The sequence below is a fragment of the Herpailurus yagouaroundi genome, unplaced genomic scaffold, assembly GCF_014898765.1.
Source record: "Herpailurus yagouaroundi ecotype Mexico unplaced genomic scaffold, PumYag 28, whole genome shotgun sequence".
In the NCBI taxonomy this organism is placed as follows: domain Eukaryota; kingdom Metazoa; phylum Chordata; class Mammalia; order Carnivora; family Felidae; genus Herpailurus; species Herpailurus yagouaroundi.
In genome coordinates, this window is record NW_024412376.1 from 13,821,910 (window position 1) to 13,835,333 (window position 13,424).

Sequence of the window (13,424 nt, forward strand, 5' to 3'; positions counted from 1 at the left end):
GTGTGCTATTCTTTTCCATGCTTCATTGCAAGAAGTAGAAAACACTATGCCCACAGCAGGCACTCAGGAAATATGTGAATGAATGTATGAGTGAATTCAAAAGAAAGAAGGAAGAAAAAAGGAGACAAGAGGAAAGGAACGAAGGAAGGAAAGAACATAATTAAGGGAACTGCTTTGAATCTCTTCGTATTAAGTATTTTTTAATGCATACAGATAATTGACCATTGGGAACTCAAATTTATCAGTATAGTTTTGTGGAAAATTGCTGCAGAGATACAGAACCTCAAAAAGTTCACAGAACAAGAACACGAAGCCCTAAAGTAAATTGTGGCCAATTGAGAAATTTGGAGGTCAAGTGTGCTTATTATTCACCTACTGCAGCAATCAAAGCACAGTATCTCACTATCAACAACAGCCTTATGCTTGGCAGTCTCTTAACTCCCTGCGTCCCCTCCTCCTTCAAGGAAGGCAGAGTGTCACATGCTGCACCTCATTTGGACGTGTCTAGAGTCTTGGAAGCTTGATTACCCTACGTTCTACAAACAGACCTTGGGTTGAAGGTTCTAGAAGGGGAGCACAGCTACTAGTATACCCTTGACAGAAGAACAGTCCTCCTCTCTCTCTTTTCTAAAGGGGAAGGTTGCCCTCTTCAACCTATTGTGCAGCTTCGGGAGGGACACACATAGAGCAGTGGGGAAGGGGACACCCGCCTAACCAGCCAGGTCAGCCAAATCAACCCTGGCAATCAATGCGGTGACAGATGTCACAGCCAGATCACCCTCACATCTTCACAACATACTTTAAAAATAATACAACCTCCAGCAAGAGGCTTACTGTATAACATGTAAAATCAATAAAGGGACCCAAAACTACACACATCCAAACAAAAGTAAACTTTTTACAAGCATGCAGAAAAAGCAAAACAAGTTGGGCTCAAATCTACAGTTTTGCAAGAAAAAGGTGACCCCAAAATGTTAACCATGACTAAGTTACCACTTTACCTATATTAGTAAATACAGAGAATAACATTGCCTCTGCTAATGAACAACATACCAGATATGAGCTTTCTTAGCCATGTTCTCTTTGTAAGGCTGCTTACTGGTATGTGTCAGCATTCATGTCTCTCCACAGCGGTGCCTGCCAGGGATTCTAACTGGGGCTTATACGAAAAAGACATTTCTGAGAATGAATGAACCCACCTTATGCAATAAGAACTCCAACACTTTATGTTACATACACATACACAGCAGACTGTAATAATACTTATACAAAAGATCACCAAGGTCAGTTCCTCTTCCTTGCAGAAACGTCAGGTATCCTCAAATAAAGGGGTAGGGCAGGGTTTCCCCAGTGAGAATGTTAAATCAGGGGAGCTTCCCATTAAAATAAAATAGAGCAACACTGTGTGAAACAAAATTTAATAGTGTTCCATATTAGAGACTTTCCCAGAACATTTCATATGCAGATGTGTAGATCCTCTAAGGGCAAAGCAGGCATGCTATGTTTCCCAAATTTATTTGATCCGAACCCTACTTCACTGGAAGGCTTTTCGGGCTCCAGTGCTATAGAATTTCCAGGTTTGGGAAATCCTGGCAAGGAAAAGACTGTCACTGGTCTGTTCAGATTGGATCAACTTTTACATGTGCTTTGTTACTCTTATTCCACATTCTGCGCTTAGATGTCAACTTTGTTAACCCTGTGTGCAGAAGAGAACATAGCAGGCCTCACTACTAACCTTCGAAAGGCTTGCTTACGAGGTTGGCACCTTGGCTGGGAACCTGGCTTTCAGGAGGGTTCCAAGCATTCTCGGAATTGGTGAGTGGCTCACTACGCCTAATTGTTAATACAAACAATATGGTTTATACTGAATACTTGGCTTTCCTTCTGGGAGTCTGGAGCACTGGCCTCAGGGTTGAGTACCCTGAATCTGCAGAATCACTATTTAGGATGATGTGTTCTGCCATCCACTAGCCAGACTCCTCCTATTTGGAGTTCTAACTTTAGATGGTTCCATCAAGACATTTTAGGGGTAACCCCAATAAATAACCTTTTTCTTTTTTTTTTTCTGTTGAAGCAAAGTTTAATAGCATTTTTTTTAATTAATTTTTTTTTAACGTTTATTTATTTTGGAGATAGAGAGAGAGACAGAGCATGAATGGGGGAGGGTCAGAGAGAGGGAGACACAGAATCCGAAACAGGCTCCAGGCTCTGAGCTGTCAGCACAGAGCCCGACGCAGGGCTCAAACTCACGGACTGTGAGATCATGACCTGAGCCGAAGTCGGCCGCCCAACCGACTGAGCCACCCAGGCGCCCCTTAATAGCATTTTTAATAGAGAAATTATAAAAATAATTTATAATCAAGTATATAAATCATTTTTTGCTATATTTTTTACCTAGGTCACATTAGAAAGCCTTATTTGACTCTAGATTATATAAATATCCAACTATATTTTCCAACTATTTAATCCTTAAGTATTTTTGTTGAGATATAATTCACAAACCATAAAATTCACCCATTTAAAGTGTAGTATTCATTGGTTTTTAGTATATTCATGGAGTAGTACCATCACCATTACCCACTTAAAGAATATTTTCATCACCCCAAAATAATTATATTTAAATATGATTAAATATAATTAATTTTGAATTAATTTTTATATACATGCTAAATAAGAGTACTTCATTCTTTTGCTTGTGAACATCCAGTTGCTTGAGCACCGTTCTTTGAAAAAACTATTCCTTCCCCATTGAATTGTCTTGGCACTCCTGAAAATCAATTGAGTATAAATATAACGGTTTATTTCTAGACTCTCAATTCTATTCACTTTTCAATTACTCCATGCCTAATACCACATGACTTATGCCAGGATTCAGCTTACTCTGAAAGGTGTGTTGAGTCCCAAAAGCCAGGGACAGAAGTTTTGTCTTTTTTTTCTTTTTCAAAGGACACTTTTAGATATTCAAGAGCTCAAAATATACCATCCATGTACCATGTATTCCTATTAAAAAATTATTCAAGACATAGTCAAAGTTAAAGAAACTGCAGTATAAAAATCTTAATGCGATGAGCACTAAAATCCATTAACTATAGTGTGATTTGACTATAAATATGACTAGAAGTGTCAAAAATTGTCTTGAAAAGGAAAGAATCTAAGAAAAGAGTAATATCTTGATAAAAATCCAGGTCTAAAACTTCAAATGATATAAAGACTAGGAAGTGAGATCAATAAATTAAATTCTTGTCTTACATAGGGGGAAGTTTCGGTAAGCTAGATTTTTTGTCTTACACAAAGGAGACCCAATAAAACAACACTTGATAATTACAGAAATAATAAATAAAAAATATATTTGAGAAACACAAAGAAAACTACTAGATTTTAAAAATAGGGTAAGTGCCTATAGCAAAAATAAAACAAAATATAGTACATATGGCAAGGGAAAACAGAGGAAATAGCATGTGCTTAATGAATTGAAAATGTTCACTAATGTTAAGTGGGGGAAAAACCAAAACTGTACCTACAGAATTAAGAATCACCCCAATTTTATAAACTAACAGAAAATAGAATTGCTAGGCAGTGAAATTATGAGTATGGGGCTTTTTTTTTTTGCTTCTATTTTCTTACTTCTAAAATGAGAACATCAGTCCTAAATATCTAATCACAAAAGATGCCACAAACTATACTTAGCAAGTTATTTTAAAAGATAACACAAAATATAATATTATGCCAAGATTTGAAAATTTGGGGTGCCTGGGTGGCTCAGTTAAGCATCTCACTTCAGCTCAGGTCATGATCTCGCAGTTCTTGGGTTTGAGCACTGGGGTATGTGCTGACAGCTCAGAGCCTGAGCCTGCTGGGATTCTGTGTCTCCCTCTCTCTCTGGCCCTCCCCCGCTCACAACTCTTGTCTCAAAAATAAATAAGCATTAAAAAAAACAAAAGAGGGGCGCCTGGGTGGCTCAGTCGGTTAAGCAGCCGACTTCGGCTCAGGTCATGATCTCACGGTCCGTGAGTTCGAGCCCTGTGTCGGGCTCTGTGCTGACAGCTCAGAGCCTGGAGCCTGTTTCAGATTCTGTGTCTCCCTCTCTCTGACCCTCCCCCATTCATGCTCTGTCTCTCTCTGTCTCAAAAATAATAATAATTAAAAAAAACGTTAAAAAAAAAGATTTGAAAATTTGGAGTCATGGTGGGGAGAGAAGAACTCAAAATACTCCCTTGTAATCATGCAACTTGAATTACTGATGTCTACAGACACTATTTCATGCATCTACAGCAAGCATTTCATACTTTGAAATATTTTCACATTCACCACTTCATTGATTTTTTTTTTAAGCCAACCTAGTAACGAAGATAATAAAAGTAGTTTTTAATAGTCCCACAGAAACTGATCATGGAAAGAGACATAAATGAACAGCAGAGCCAGGGCCAACGTGCATGCTGTATTAAGCATACATCAGAAAATATTAAAACCAGAAAAGATCTTAGCAGCCCTAGTTTTACAAACGAAGAAACAGCCCACAGAGTCACAGTCTAGAACATATTGTTTTCTGTAAGTCCGTATTTAAAAACAATAGAAAACTGCTGGTCCTAGTGACAAAAAAGTTAAGATACGAGATAACTAGATCAAATTTGTCACTTTCTGGCTCAGTGACTCGGGGCAAATTATTTTCCTCTGCACCTCGATTTCATCCCCTGTAAAACTGGAACTCCCTGTAAAACTCTTTACTCCTTGCGTTTTGTGCTCCCATTCTTCCACCTTCTTAGATAAGAGGATGCTGATAACATTTATTTCACAGACTCCTATGTGGTTGCTGTAGGTCTGTTCAAGCGGTTTCTGTTCATTGCTCACTATACACTTCCAAAAAAGTTATGGGCCATCTTTTCATGGCCAAAGCACGACTGCCATCTGGTGGCAGGAAACCTTAGCTACAGATACCGCTCAGAAGTCAAATAGCCTCTCCAGAGGGAGGGAATTGATGAACTTCACAAAGTGGTGATGTCAGAAGCAAACTGAAGCAGGACGCGGCGTTACAGCCACCACTCCTGTCACACAAGAATGTTAGCATTTCCAACTAAGCCCAACTAAGCCAGTCTTACTTAGAATCACTCATTAGCCCTGCATCCCCTAAAAAAGGCTAACTTCCTGCGTTTGACGCTTTTAACCCCTTTGCTTTTCTTTTTCTGGGTTCAATAAACCTTCGAGAACGGGATTTCACTGCCTGAAGAGATTCTGCTGGCCCAGCCGTCTCTTTTTAACCAGAAGAAGCTGAGGGCCGGCGAAATGAAAGACCAAGTCAGGGTTCCTACGATCGGCGTTCTGGCTCCCATTCGAGCCCACCGCGCGCGTGCCCAGATCTGAGCTTGAGGACAAAGTCCCACGTGGACACTGGCAGTCTCTTTCACTAACCGACCAGTAGCTAACCTGGGGAAGGCTGCGCTGGGAAATCTCTGCGGCAGGCAGGGCGAGCCGAACCGGGGTTACCCAGTCCCCTGGCTGGCATCCCCCGCCCCGCTGCGCGCCGGAGACCCGCACCCCGCACCACTTGGTCTGGCCAGGCGCGTCACCTGGAAACTTCACCCTCGCTCCCTCCACTCACGCTCAGCCAGCATTGACATGTCGAGAGCCTGTGACGCCACGAGCCTCCGGACCTGAGAGGTGGCGGCAACCAAGCAGCCGGCTCGCGGAGAAGTTGCAACCACCAGACTCGCAAACCAGGTGGACTGCGGCGGCCGAGGCGCGTGCTGGTGACGTCAGTGGGCCGCGACCGGCCCTCAACCACGTGGCGGCGAGTGGGCGGGACGCGGGCCTTCTGGGGGAGGGGCGGGCCGGGGAGAGTATATTCCGGAAGGTGCGGGCTTGCGGACACCCAGGGGGAGAGGTCAGAGGTCTCCGGGTCTAAAGCAGGTGGAGGGAAGGGTGTGGGTTTATTCGCATGAGCAAGTTCCTGAACTAAATGATTGCCTACGTGTAAACGCTTCTAAAAGCGTCTGCCACAGAGCAAGCGCTCAATAGGGTTACCTGTGTCACTCTCAATATTAACTAAATGCCAAGAGTGGTGGTTTCTGGAAGTAAAACATGAACTCTGCCCTCCGCTCAGAATCTCCTGAGGAAAAGAAACATGTAAACAATAGTTCTTAGGGCCGCCAGTATTATTAAAACGGTGTGTATGAGGAGTTTGACAAACTCACCTGGAGGGGAGGACTTTGCAGTATGGTGTCCCACCTCTGCCTTCTGAGGTAGATAGGTAAGTAGACACATAACTACGAATCTATCTGTGGGATCCCAAGTTAATAAGATAACTAAACGTGGCTAAAATGTTGTCTGTCTTTAACATGATGTCTTCAACAAGACTAATAGTTTTTTTCAATATATAATCCTCATAGAGATGTCATAGACGCAAGAAATGGTGGAGTTGAAACAAACCATGGAAACCATTAGTCTATCCTGCATTCTTCCAAATGCAGTCCCTTTTATAGGATTCCTTTTTTGTCTCTGACTGAACATCTCCAGGAAAGGCAGCTCACCAAATCACAAGGCACAACCATTCCTTACTATTCACTGCCACACTCAACAATCCGAGTTTAGTTTTGACCTAGACCACACCAGCAGTGATGCAAACTTCTGTCTCAATGTTTCTGACCATCAAAGAGACAAAATTATCTTCCTGCAAACGTATACCAACGTATGTGGTGCTTGAAAATGCTGACTTCCTGATCAATTCACTATTGTCCACTCTCATGTAACTACCTTCTATTTTCTCCTATCTTATCAAACAGATCAGCTAATTATCCAAAGACTTGGGTGATCCTGCCTTTCTCATTTGGAGCAAGTCCAACTCCCTACTTTACTCCTGTTTTCTGCGCCACAACTTATGTGCTCCCTGACTTAGTTATAAAAGTTACATTGATTTTGCCTCTCCTCTTTCCCCTCAGTTCCTGGGTATTCACTGCTAGCAGCAACTATTCTTTTGTATTTCTTTTTTCTAATGTTTATGAAACTAGGTAAGTTTACCTTGATGGTCTAGACCCCTAGTTAAAGGGAAACTTCATCTAGAACAGGAATCTAGTCCTTCATACAGCTTCTCTTGGCACCTAGGGTGCTCTCTTTATGTTCTACTCATGAGAAGAAAGCCTTCTATCTATATAGTCACCTGAAATTTGTGGAGTCACATGTCCCTCCTCTCTGTCTGACAGTCTCCTTGCCAGAATTTCATTAGAACTCCCCTGGAGACTGAGACACTTCAGTTAGAATTCACAAAACAGCCCCTACCGTACTCAAACTATTCTGCTAGGTGTCTATGTGCATACAGAGATGATTATGATAAAGGCCAAGTTCCAGAGTGCACGTTATAATGGGAAAAAACTATTGTTAAGTTTGGGCTTTAAAAAATGTATATAGAACCCTATGTGTATTTTTAAATTGTCAGTTGGGAGTGGATACTGTACTTTTAAGAACAAGGTGATTCAGGGGCACCTGGGTGGCTCATTCGGTTAAACATCCAACTTCAGCTCAGATCATGATCTTGCAGTTCACAGTTCGAGCCCATGTCAGGCTCTGTGCTGACAGCTCAGAGCCTAGAGCCTGCTTTGGATTCTGTGTCTCCCTGTCTCTCTGCCCCTGCCCCGGTCATGCGCACACTCTCTCTCAAAAATAAATAAAAACATTAAAAAATTTAAAAATAAATAAAAATAAGACACATCAGTGTAAGACATTCAGTCTTATTCTTCAGTCTCTTTCTTGGCAGACCCTCTCAGAGCAGTGCTTCTCAACCTTTAATGTGCATGTGAATCATCTGAGGATCTTATTAAAATGCAGTTTCTCATTCAGCAGGTCTGGGATAGGACCAGAAATTCTGCGCTTCTAACAAGCTTCCAAGGATGTGGGTGCCGATGATCCACAGACCTTCCTTTGTGCAGCAGGCCATTAAACAACCAAAGGTATGAATAAACGCAGGGTTAAAATATACCGTTTTGTTTTTTTTTTTCTGTTCAAGAAAAGTACTTTGCGAAGAATACCTTTAGGTAACAAATGCTTTCAATATACGAAAGAACTGAACCTAGAAGTTACTTGGATAAGTCATCTGACATAGTCCCCCACCTTCAGGCAAGCAAAGACCAATGTCAGAGATAGATGATTGCTACTTCTTTTCTTTAACTCTGGCAAATCTCAGTCAACACCCCCCCCCCCCACACACACACACTCTCCACATACATACAATTACAAAAGCTAATTACACATTCTGCACAATCACAAAAAGGAATTCTCATATGCTGTACTACATCTTTATATATCAGATGTATCACTAAAATTTTTATCTGTAAAAGAAATAGAACTGAATCTTGCCAGTTAAACTTAGCCCAGTCCTAAGAGGCACCAGGCTGATAACAATGGAGGAAGAAAAAAGCAGTCAGAAAATATTACAGAGCCTAAATTCTGCTACCAGCTTGGAGTGTGATCTTGAGAAAGTCATCTTGAAATTACCTCTTTTTATAACACTGATCCAATCTATGAAAAAAGAATTATCACTGAGATTATTTCCATCTGAAAGACTTTCAGAAAATTACTTTAATCAGAAAAGCATAAGTCAGTGATATGAACATTAAAGGGACTATAATATCATAATATTTGAGATCTAGGATTCTTTTTTTTTTTTTTGATGTTTATTTATTTTTGAGAGAGACAGAGACAGAATGCGAGTGGGTTAGGGGCAGAGAGAGAGGGAGACACAGAATCAGAAGCAGGCTCCAGGCTCTGAGCTGTCAGCACAGAGCCTGACACGGGGCTTGAACTCAAGCCGTGAGATCATGACCTGAGCCGAAGTCGGATGCTCAACCGACTGAGCCACCCAGGCACCCCAGAGAGCTAGGATTCTGAAGCCACACTTTCTGGGTTCAAATCTTAGCTCTGTCACTTACTAGCTTTGGTAACCTGCTGTGTATCTTGGGCAGATTACTTTACCTCCCTATTCCTCTATTAAGAGAAATAATGAGATGATACATGTCAAGTGCTTAGAAAGGCACCTGACGCATAGGAAACATTCAATATAATACTCAATAAGGCATTATTATAATTTTAAAGGAAATAGAGGTTAGGATGATTATTTCAACAAATATTTATTGTTTCAGAGATTGTGCTTGGTGCTGGAATTACAAAAGTGAACAAAACAGTCATGACCCCTACCCTCATTGAGTTTGCAAAGAAGAGAGACATTACCATAAATATAGAATTAGACCTGAAGGTAAATGTTGTGAAAGAGAAATACATGCGGCTAGGACAGAATATAAGAGGGGATTTAACTTAGGAAAATTAGAGAAAGCTTCCACAAGGAAGTGACAAATGAATTAAAACATGGACTATTCCAGGACTTGATGTGGCTAGAATTCAGAGCAAGGGAAAACAAGGCCACAAAATTGAATAAGGGGCCAGTTCTTACAAGGCATTGTGGGTCATAATAACGGTCAGGGTCTTTGTCACAAGAGCTATGGGAAGTCACTGAAGAATTTTTAAGTAGGGGAGTAACACACATTATAGCTTCTAAAAGTTCCCTATGGCCGTTGTATGGGCTGAACACATTGAAGGGAGAAAGGTATATATGGGAAGACTGATTTGGGAGTTGAGAGAGAGAAAGTTGTCAAGAATAATCTCAAAATTTCTACAACTGAAATGGTGGTATTTGGGAGTGAGGAATAAAATAACTCAGTTTTAGATATGAGATGATTGAGGTGTCTTTGAGTATGAACCTCATCAGTTAGACATAAGTGTCCAGAGCTCAGGGAACAGGTTGGGCTAGATATAAAAATTGGGAATCATGCAAATGTAGATGTTAAAGGAAGCCATGGACCATAATGTGTGCACCCAGAAGGCATATGGAATGAGAATAGCAAAAGGCCAAGCTTTGAGGAAGTCTAAATTTAATAGCCAGAAGAGAATAACAAGACTCCTAGGAGAGATAGAAGGAGCTGCTGTAGAGGTAAGAGGAAAAGCAGGGAGGGAAATGTTTAAGATAACGATGAACTGATCAGCAATGTTGAAAGCAGCAAGAGATCAAGTATGAATACTGATGATTTTTATGAAGCAGTGAATCAATTTCAATGCTTCTGAAAGTCTCCTTTGGAGACTAGGTGATTAAAAAAATAAAAGAAGAGGAGATTTAGAGTTCTGCAAGCAAAAGAGAATCCTAAACAATCAAGGAATCTGCATTTCTTTTCCCCAATTTCCCCTCCACACACACTAAAAAGAGAGCTACTGTTTGCAAGGGCACTTTGCTACACTGAGAGTAAGTGGCACTCTTGCACTATGCCTTAGCCAAGAGCCTGTCCATGAAATTAATAAACAAAAATAGCCTTCATCTATACAAGGCTTCTATGAGAAGAAAACAGAAAGTGGGAATTGAAACATTTCAATGGATGAAAATCTACCCCTGTAAAAACAACCAAAACCAGAAGAAAAGTATAGATAATACCCCATATCAAATTAATTACTTGGTGATGTGGAGGGGAAAAAACAACTCTGAATTGGAAATTCAGACTCACAGGAACAAAAAACAGAAAGAAATCAAATGAGAGTTGATTGTACACAGGAAAGAAATGGAAGTAAAAAGGCACAACCATATCAGAAGTGATGACAAGATTACAAGATGCCCAGAAGAAGCTATTCAAATTAAAAGTTAATAAGAGATATTGAAGAAAGCTAAGAGAATGAAAATAAAATTTAAAAAGGAATTTAAAAACTGTCAGAAAGCTGTTGAAATGGAAGAGAGGCAAAGAAGATCCAACAGACATATATAAAATTGGAGTTCCTGAAGAAGAAAAAGAAAACAATGGAACAGAACTAACCTTTACAACTATAGTCCATAAAACTTTCCAGAAATAAAAGAGGATCTGATTCTACTTATTTAAAAAGTCCATCAAATGGGGCGCCTGGGTGGCACAGTCGGTTAAGCATCCGACTTCAGCCAGGTCACGATCTCGCGGTCCATGAGTTCGAGCCCCGCGTCAGGCTCTGGGCTGATGGCTCAGAGCCTGGAGCCTGTTTCCGATTCTGTGTCTCCCTCTCTCTCTGCCCCTCCCCCGTTCATGCTCTGTCTCTCTCTGTCCCCAAAATAAATAAACATTGAAAAAAAAATTTATAAAAAGTCCATCAAAAAAAATTTTTTTTCAATAAGATGTCCATCAAATACTTGGGAAAACTAAGCCACAACAATCAACTCCAAGACATATCCTAGCAAAACTATTAGACTTTTTCAAAAAGAAAAATCTTGGGGCGCCTGGGTGGCTCAGTCGGTTGAGTGTTCAACTTCGGCTCAGGTCATGATCTCACAGTTCATGAGTTCAGGCCCTGCATCAGGCTCTGTGCTGACAGCTCAGAGCCTGGAGCCTGTGGAGCCTGTGTCTCCCTCTCTCTCTCTGCCCCCCTGCCCCACACACACTCTGTCTCTCTCTGCCTCTTAAAAATAAAGAAAACTAATAAAAAATTTAAAAAAAAAAGAAAAATCTCTAAGCAAGGTAATAATAATAACATGTAAATAGTAAGTTAATTAATGAACATAATTAATTGCTTAAAATAATAAAGGCAAAAGATTAAGTCAACATAAGACCTCTCAATATCAACGTAGAAAGCAAGACAACCATGGAGCAGCAATTTTAAGACACTCAAGGAAAGAAAATATGAATCAAGAATTTTATATCCAGCCTAGGTATCCTTCAAGTGTCAAATCTGTAGAAAACCAGTTTTAAACTTGCCACAACTCAGGGAATACTACACTCATGAACCTTTCTTGAGAAGTCTATTAAGGACAAGCTTCATCCTACCAGGAGATGACTGGGAAAACTTCATGAAAAAGGATAGTAACCCTAGATGTAATGTGTAAGTGATGAATCAGTAAATTCTATTCCTCAAATCATTATTACACTATATGTTAACTAACTTTAAATAAAAAAGAAAAAAGAAAAATGATAGTAAGTATGTATAGTCAATGACATAGTAATTGTATGTACCTATAGTAAATACTTACATGCAATTACATATATGTAATTGCAAACAGGTACTTTCCTTGGTGCATTGACCTTATATCACCTGAAAATCTTGGAAATGGGCTGTGAGTCCTATTTTAGATCATACCTTGGATGAAGAGAGAGGTTGTGGGATCAGGTGAAATAAACCAGAGGCAAAGTTTCTCACTTTAAGATGTTCTGAGGCAATTAGGGCCAGTTCATTCAAAACATTTTACACTTTTACTGTATGGTATGGAAATACCACAAATCTGAGTCAAAAAAACTTCTGTGGTTCCTGTAATACAAACTCATGGAGACTCTCCTAACTTTGGTCTGAATGTGCTGTTTATCCATCTTTTAGTTTCTGCATTGTGGTCTAAATGTTTTAAGTATGTCTGATTTTTGTCTGTGTGAACTGTGACAGGGATAAAGTTGGGTAGGTTACTTCCTAAATGTTTTCCTCTTCTCTGTTTATTATATAACCTAGGTGTCATATTAATAATTCTATAATTTAGAGAGGGCTTTACTACTTTCAAAGTCTTTCACAAACATCTCATTTTGATTTTGATTTCAAGGATGCTAATGGAAAAATTTAATTTTAAGATCTCTGTTTATGCATTTGTGACACTGTTTGAGCTAAGCCAAGCCATCCGATCTTCCCTCACAACCTCCTTCCACTATCACCCACCCCAAGGAAAATTTGGATCAAGGGTACTTAATGACAAGAGGAGGTATAAAATCCAGGCGTGAAAAATTGCAGCTATTGCTTATCAAAAATTGAAGCAATAATCATAAGTTAGGTGGCAACTAGTTTTAAGTGTCTGCCAATAAAATTGGGGGAATTGGGGACAGCATTAATACTGCAAAGCAGAGAATAACAAGGAAATTAGGTAGGTGGCAGATTATTGACATAACAACCTTTTTTTTTTTTTTTTCTTTTTTGGAGACACACTATTCGTGCTTAGCACTTTAGTGCCTATGAAGATAAACAATGCAAAACCTGACCTTATGGAACTCTTATTCTAGGGAGGAAATGGATATGTGCAATTTTAATTGTAACACAATGCAAATTGTGTTAAATATTTAAAGTAGCAGAAAGTGGCTGTAGAAGCATTAGAAGGAAAGAAAAATTCCTCTTCCCAGGTCAGCATCACCTGGGAATTTGTTAGAAATGCGAATTCTCACGTCCACCCTAGACCTTCTGAAACAGAAACTCTAGGATGGGTCCCAGCCCTGTGTGTTTTAGTAAGCTCTGCCCGTAATGTTCATGCTGAAGTAGGAGAAACACTGATACCAGATACTCATACCTGGTAATATGACTTCTAGGGGGTCTAGAAAGAAATATTGCCAATTTTATGCAAATATTTGTGTTTCAAAGTGTTTTTTGCAGCCTAAGATGTGAGACAAAAAGTTGAAAACAACCTAAATATC

The 13,424-nt window shown here is 39.9% G+C and overlaps 1 protein-coding gene and 1 long non-coding RNA gene across 6 annotated transcripts in view; one reads left to right on the forward strand and one right to left on the reverse strand.

Moving 5' to 3' along the window:
- PINX1 (PIN2 (TERF1) interacting telomerase inhibitor 1) overlaps positions 1–5,741 on the reverse strand; it is an 89,367-nt gene extending 83,626 nt beyond the window's left edge. Inside the window, exons 1-3 of one of the 3 annotated variants that reach the window (XM_040469790.1) lie at positions 5,597–5,728; positions 4,936–5,042; positions 1,054–1,159 (exon numbers count right to left, since the gene is read on the reverse strand). Coding sequence is in view for 1 of the 3 variants with exons in the window: in XM_040469782.1 (XP_040325716.1) it covers positions 5,597–5,615 (19 nt within the window). In the remaining 2 variants the exon portion in view is untranslated. Of the gene's footprint in view, positions 1–1,053; positions 1,160–4,935; positions 5,043–5,596 lie in introns of all 3 variants that reach the window. The other 2 variants (XM_040469800.1, XM_040469782.1) reach the window with 2 other exon arrangements.
- The window catches only part of LOC121026935 (uncharacterized), a 59,189-nt gene that overhangs the window by 4,835 nt on the left and 40,930 nt on the right, over positions 1–13,424 (forward strand). The window contains exons 1-2 of one of the 3 annotated variants that reach the window (XR_005788500.1): positions 5,884–6,244; positions 7,828–7,937. This is a non-coding gene — a long non-coding RNA (uncharacterized LOC121026935). Of the gene's footprint in view, positions 1–5,883; positions 6,245–7,827; positions 7,938–13,424 lie in introns of those variants that run through there. The other 2 variants (XR_005788501.1, XR_005788502.1) reach the window with 2 other exon arrangements.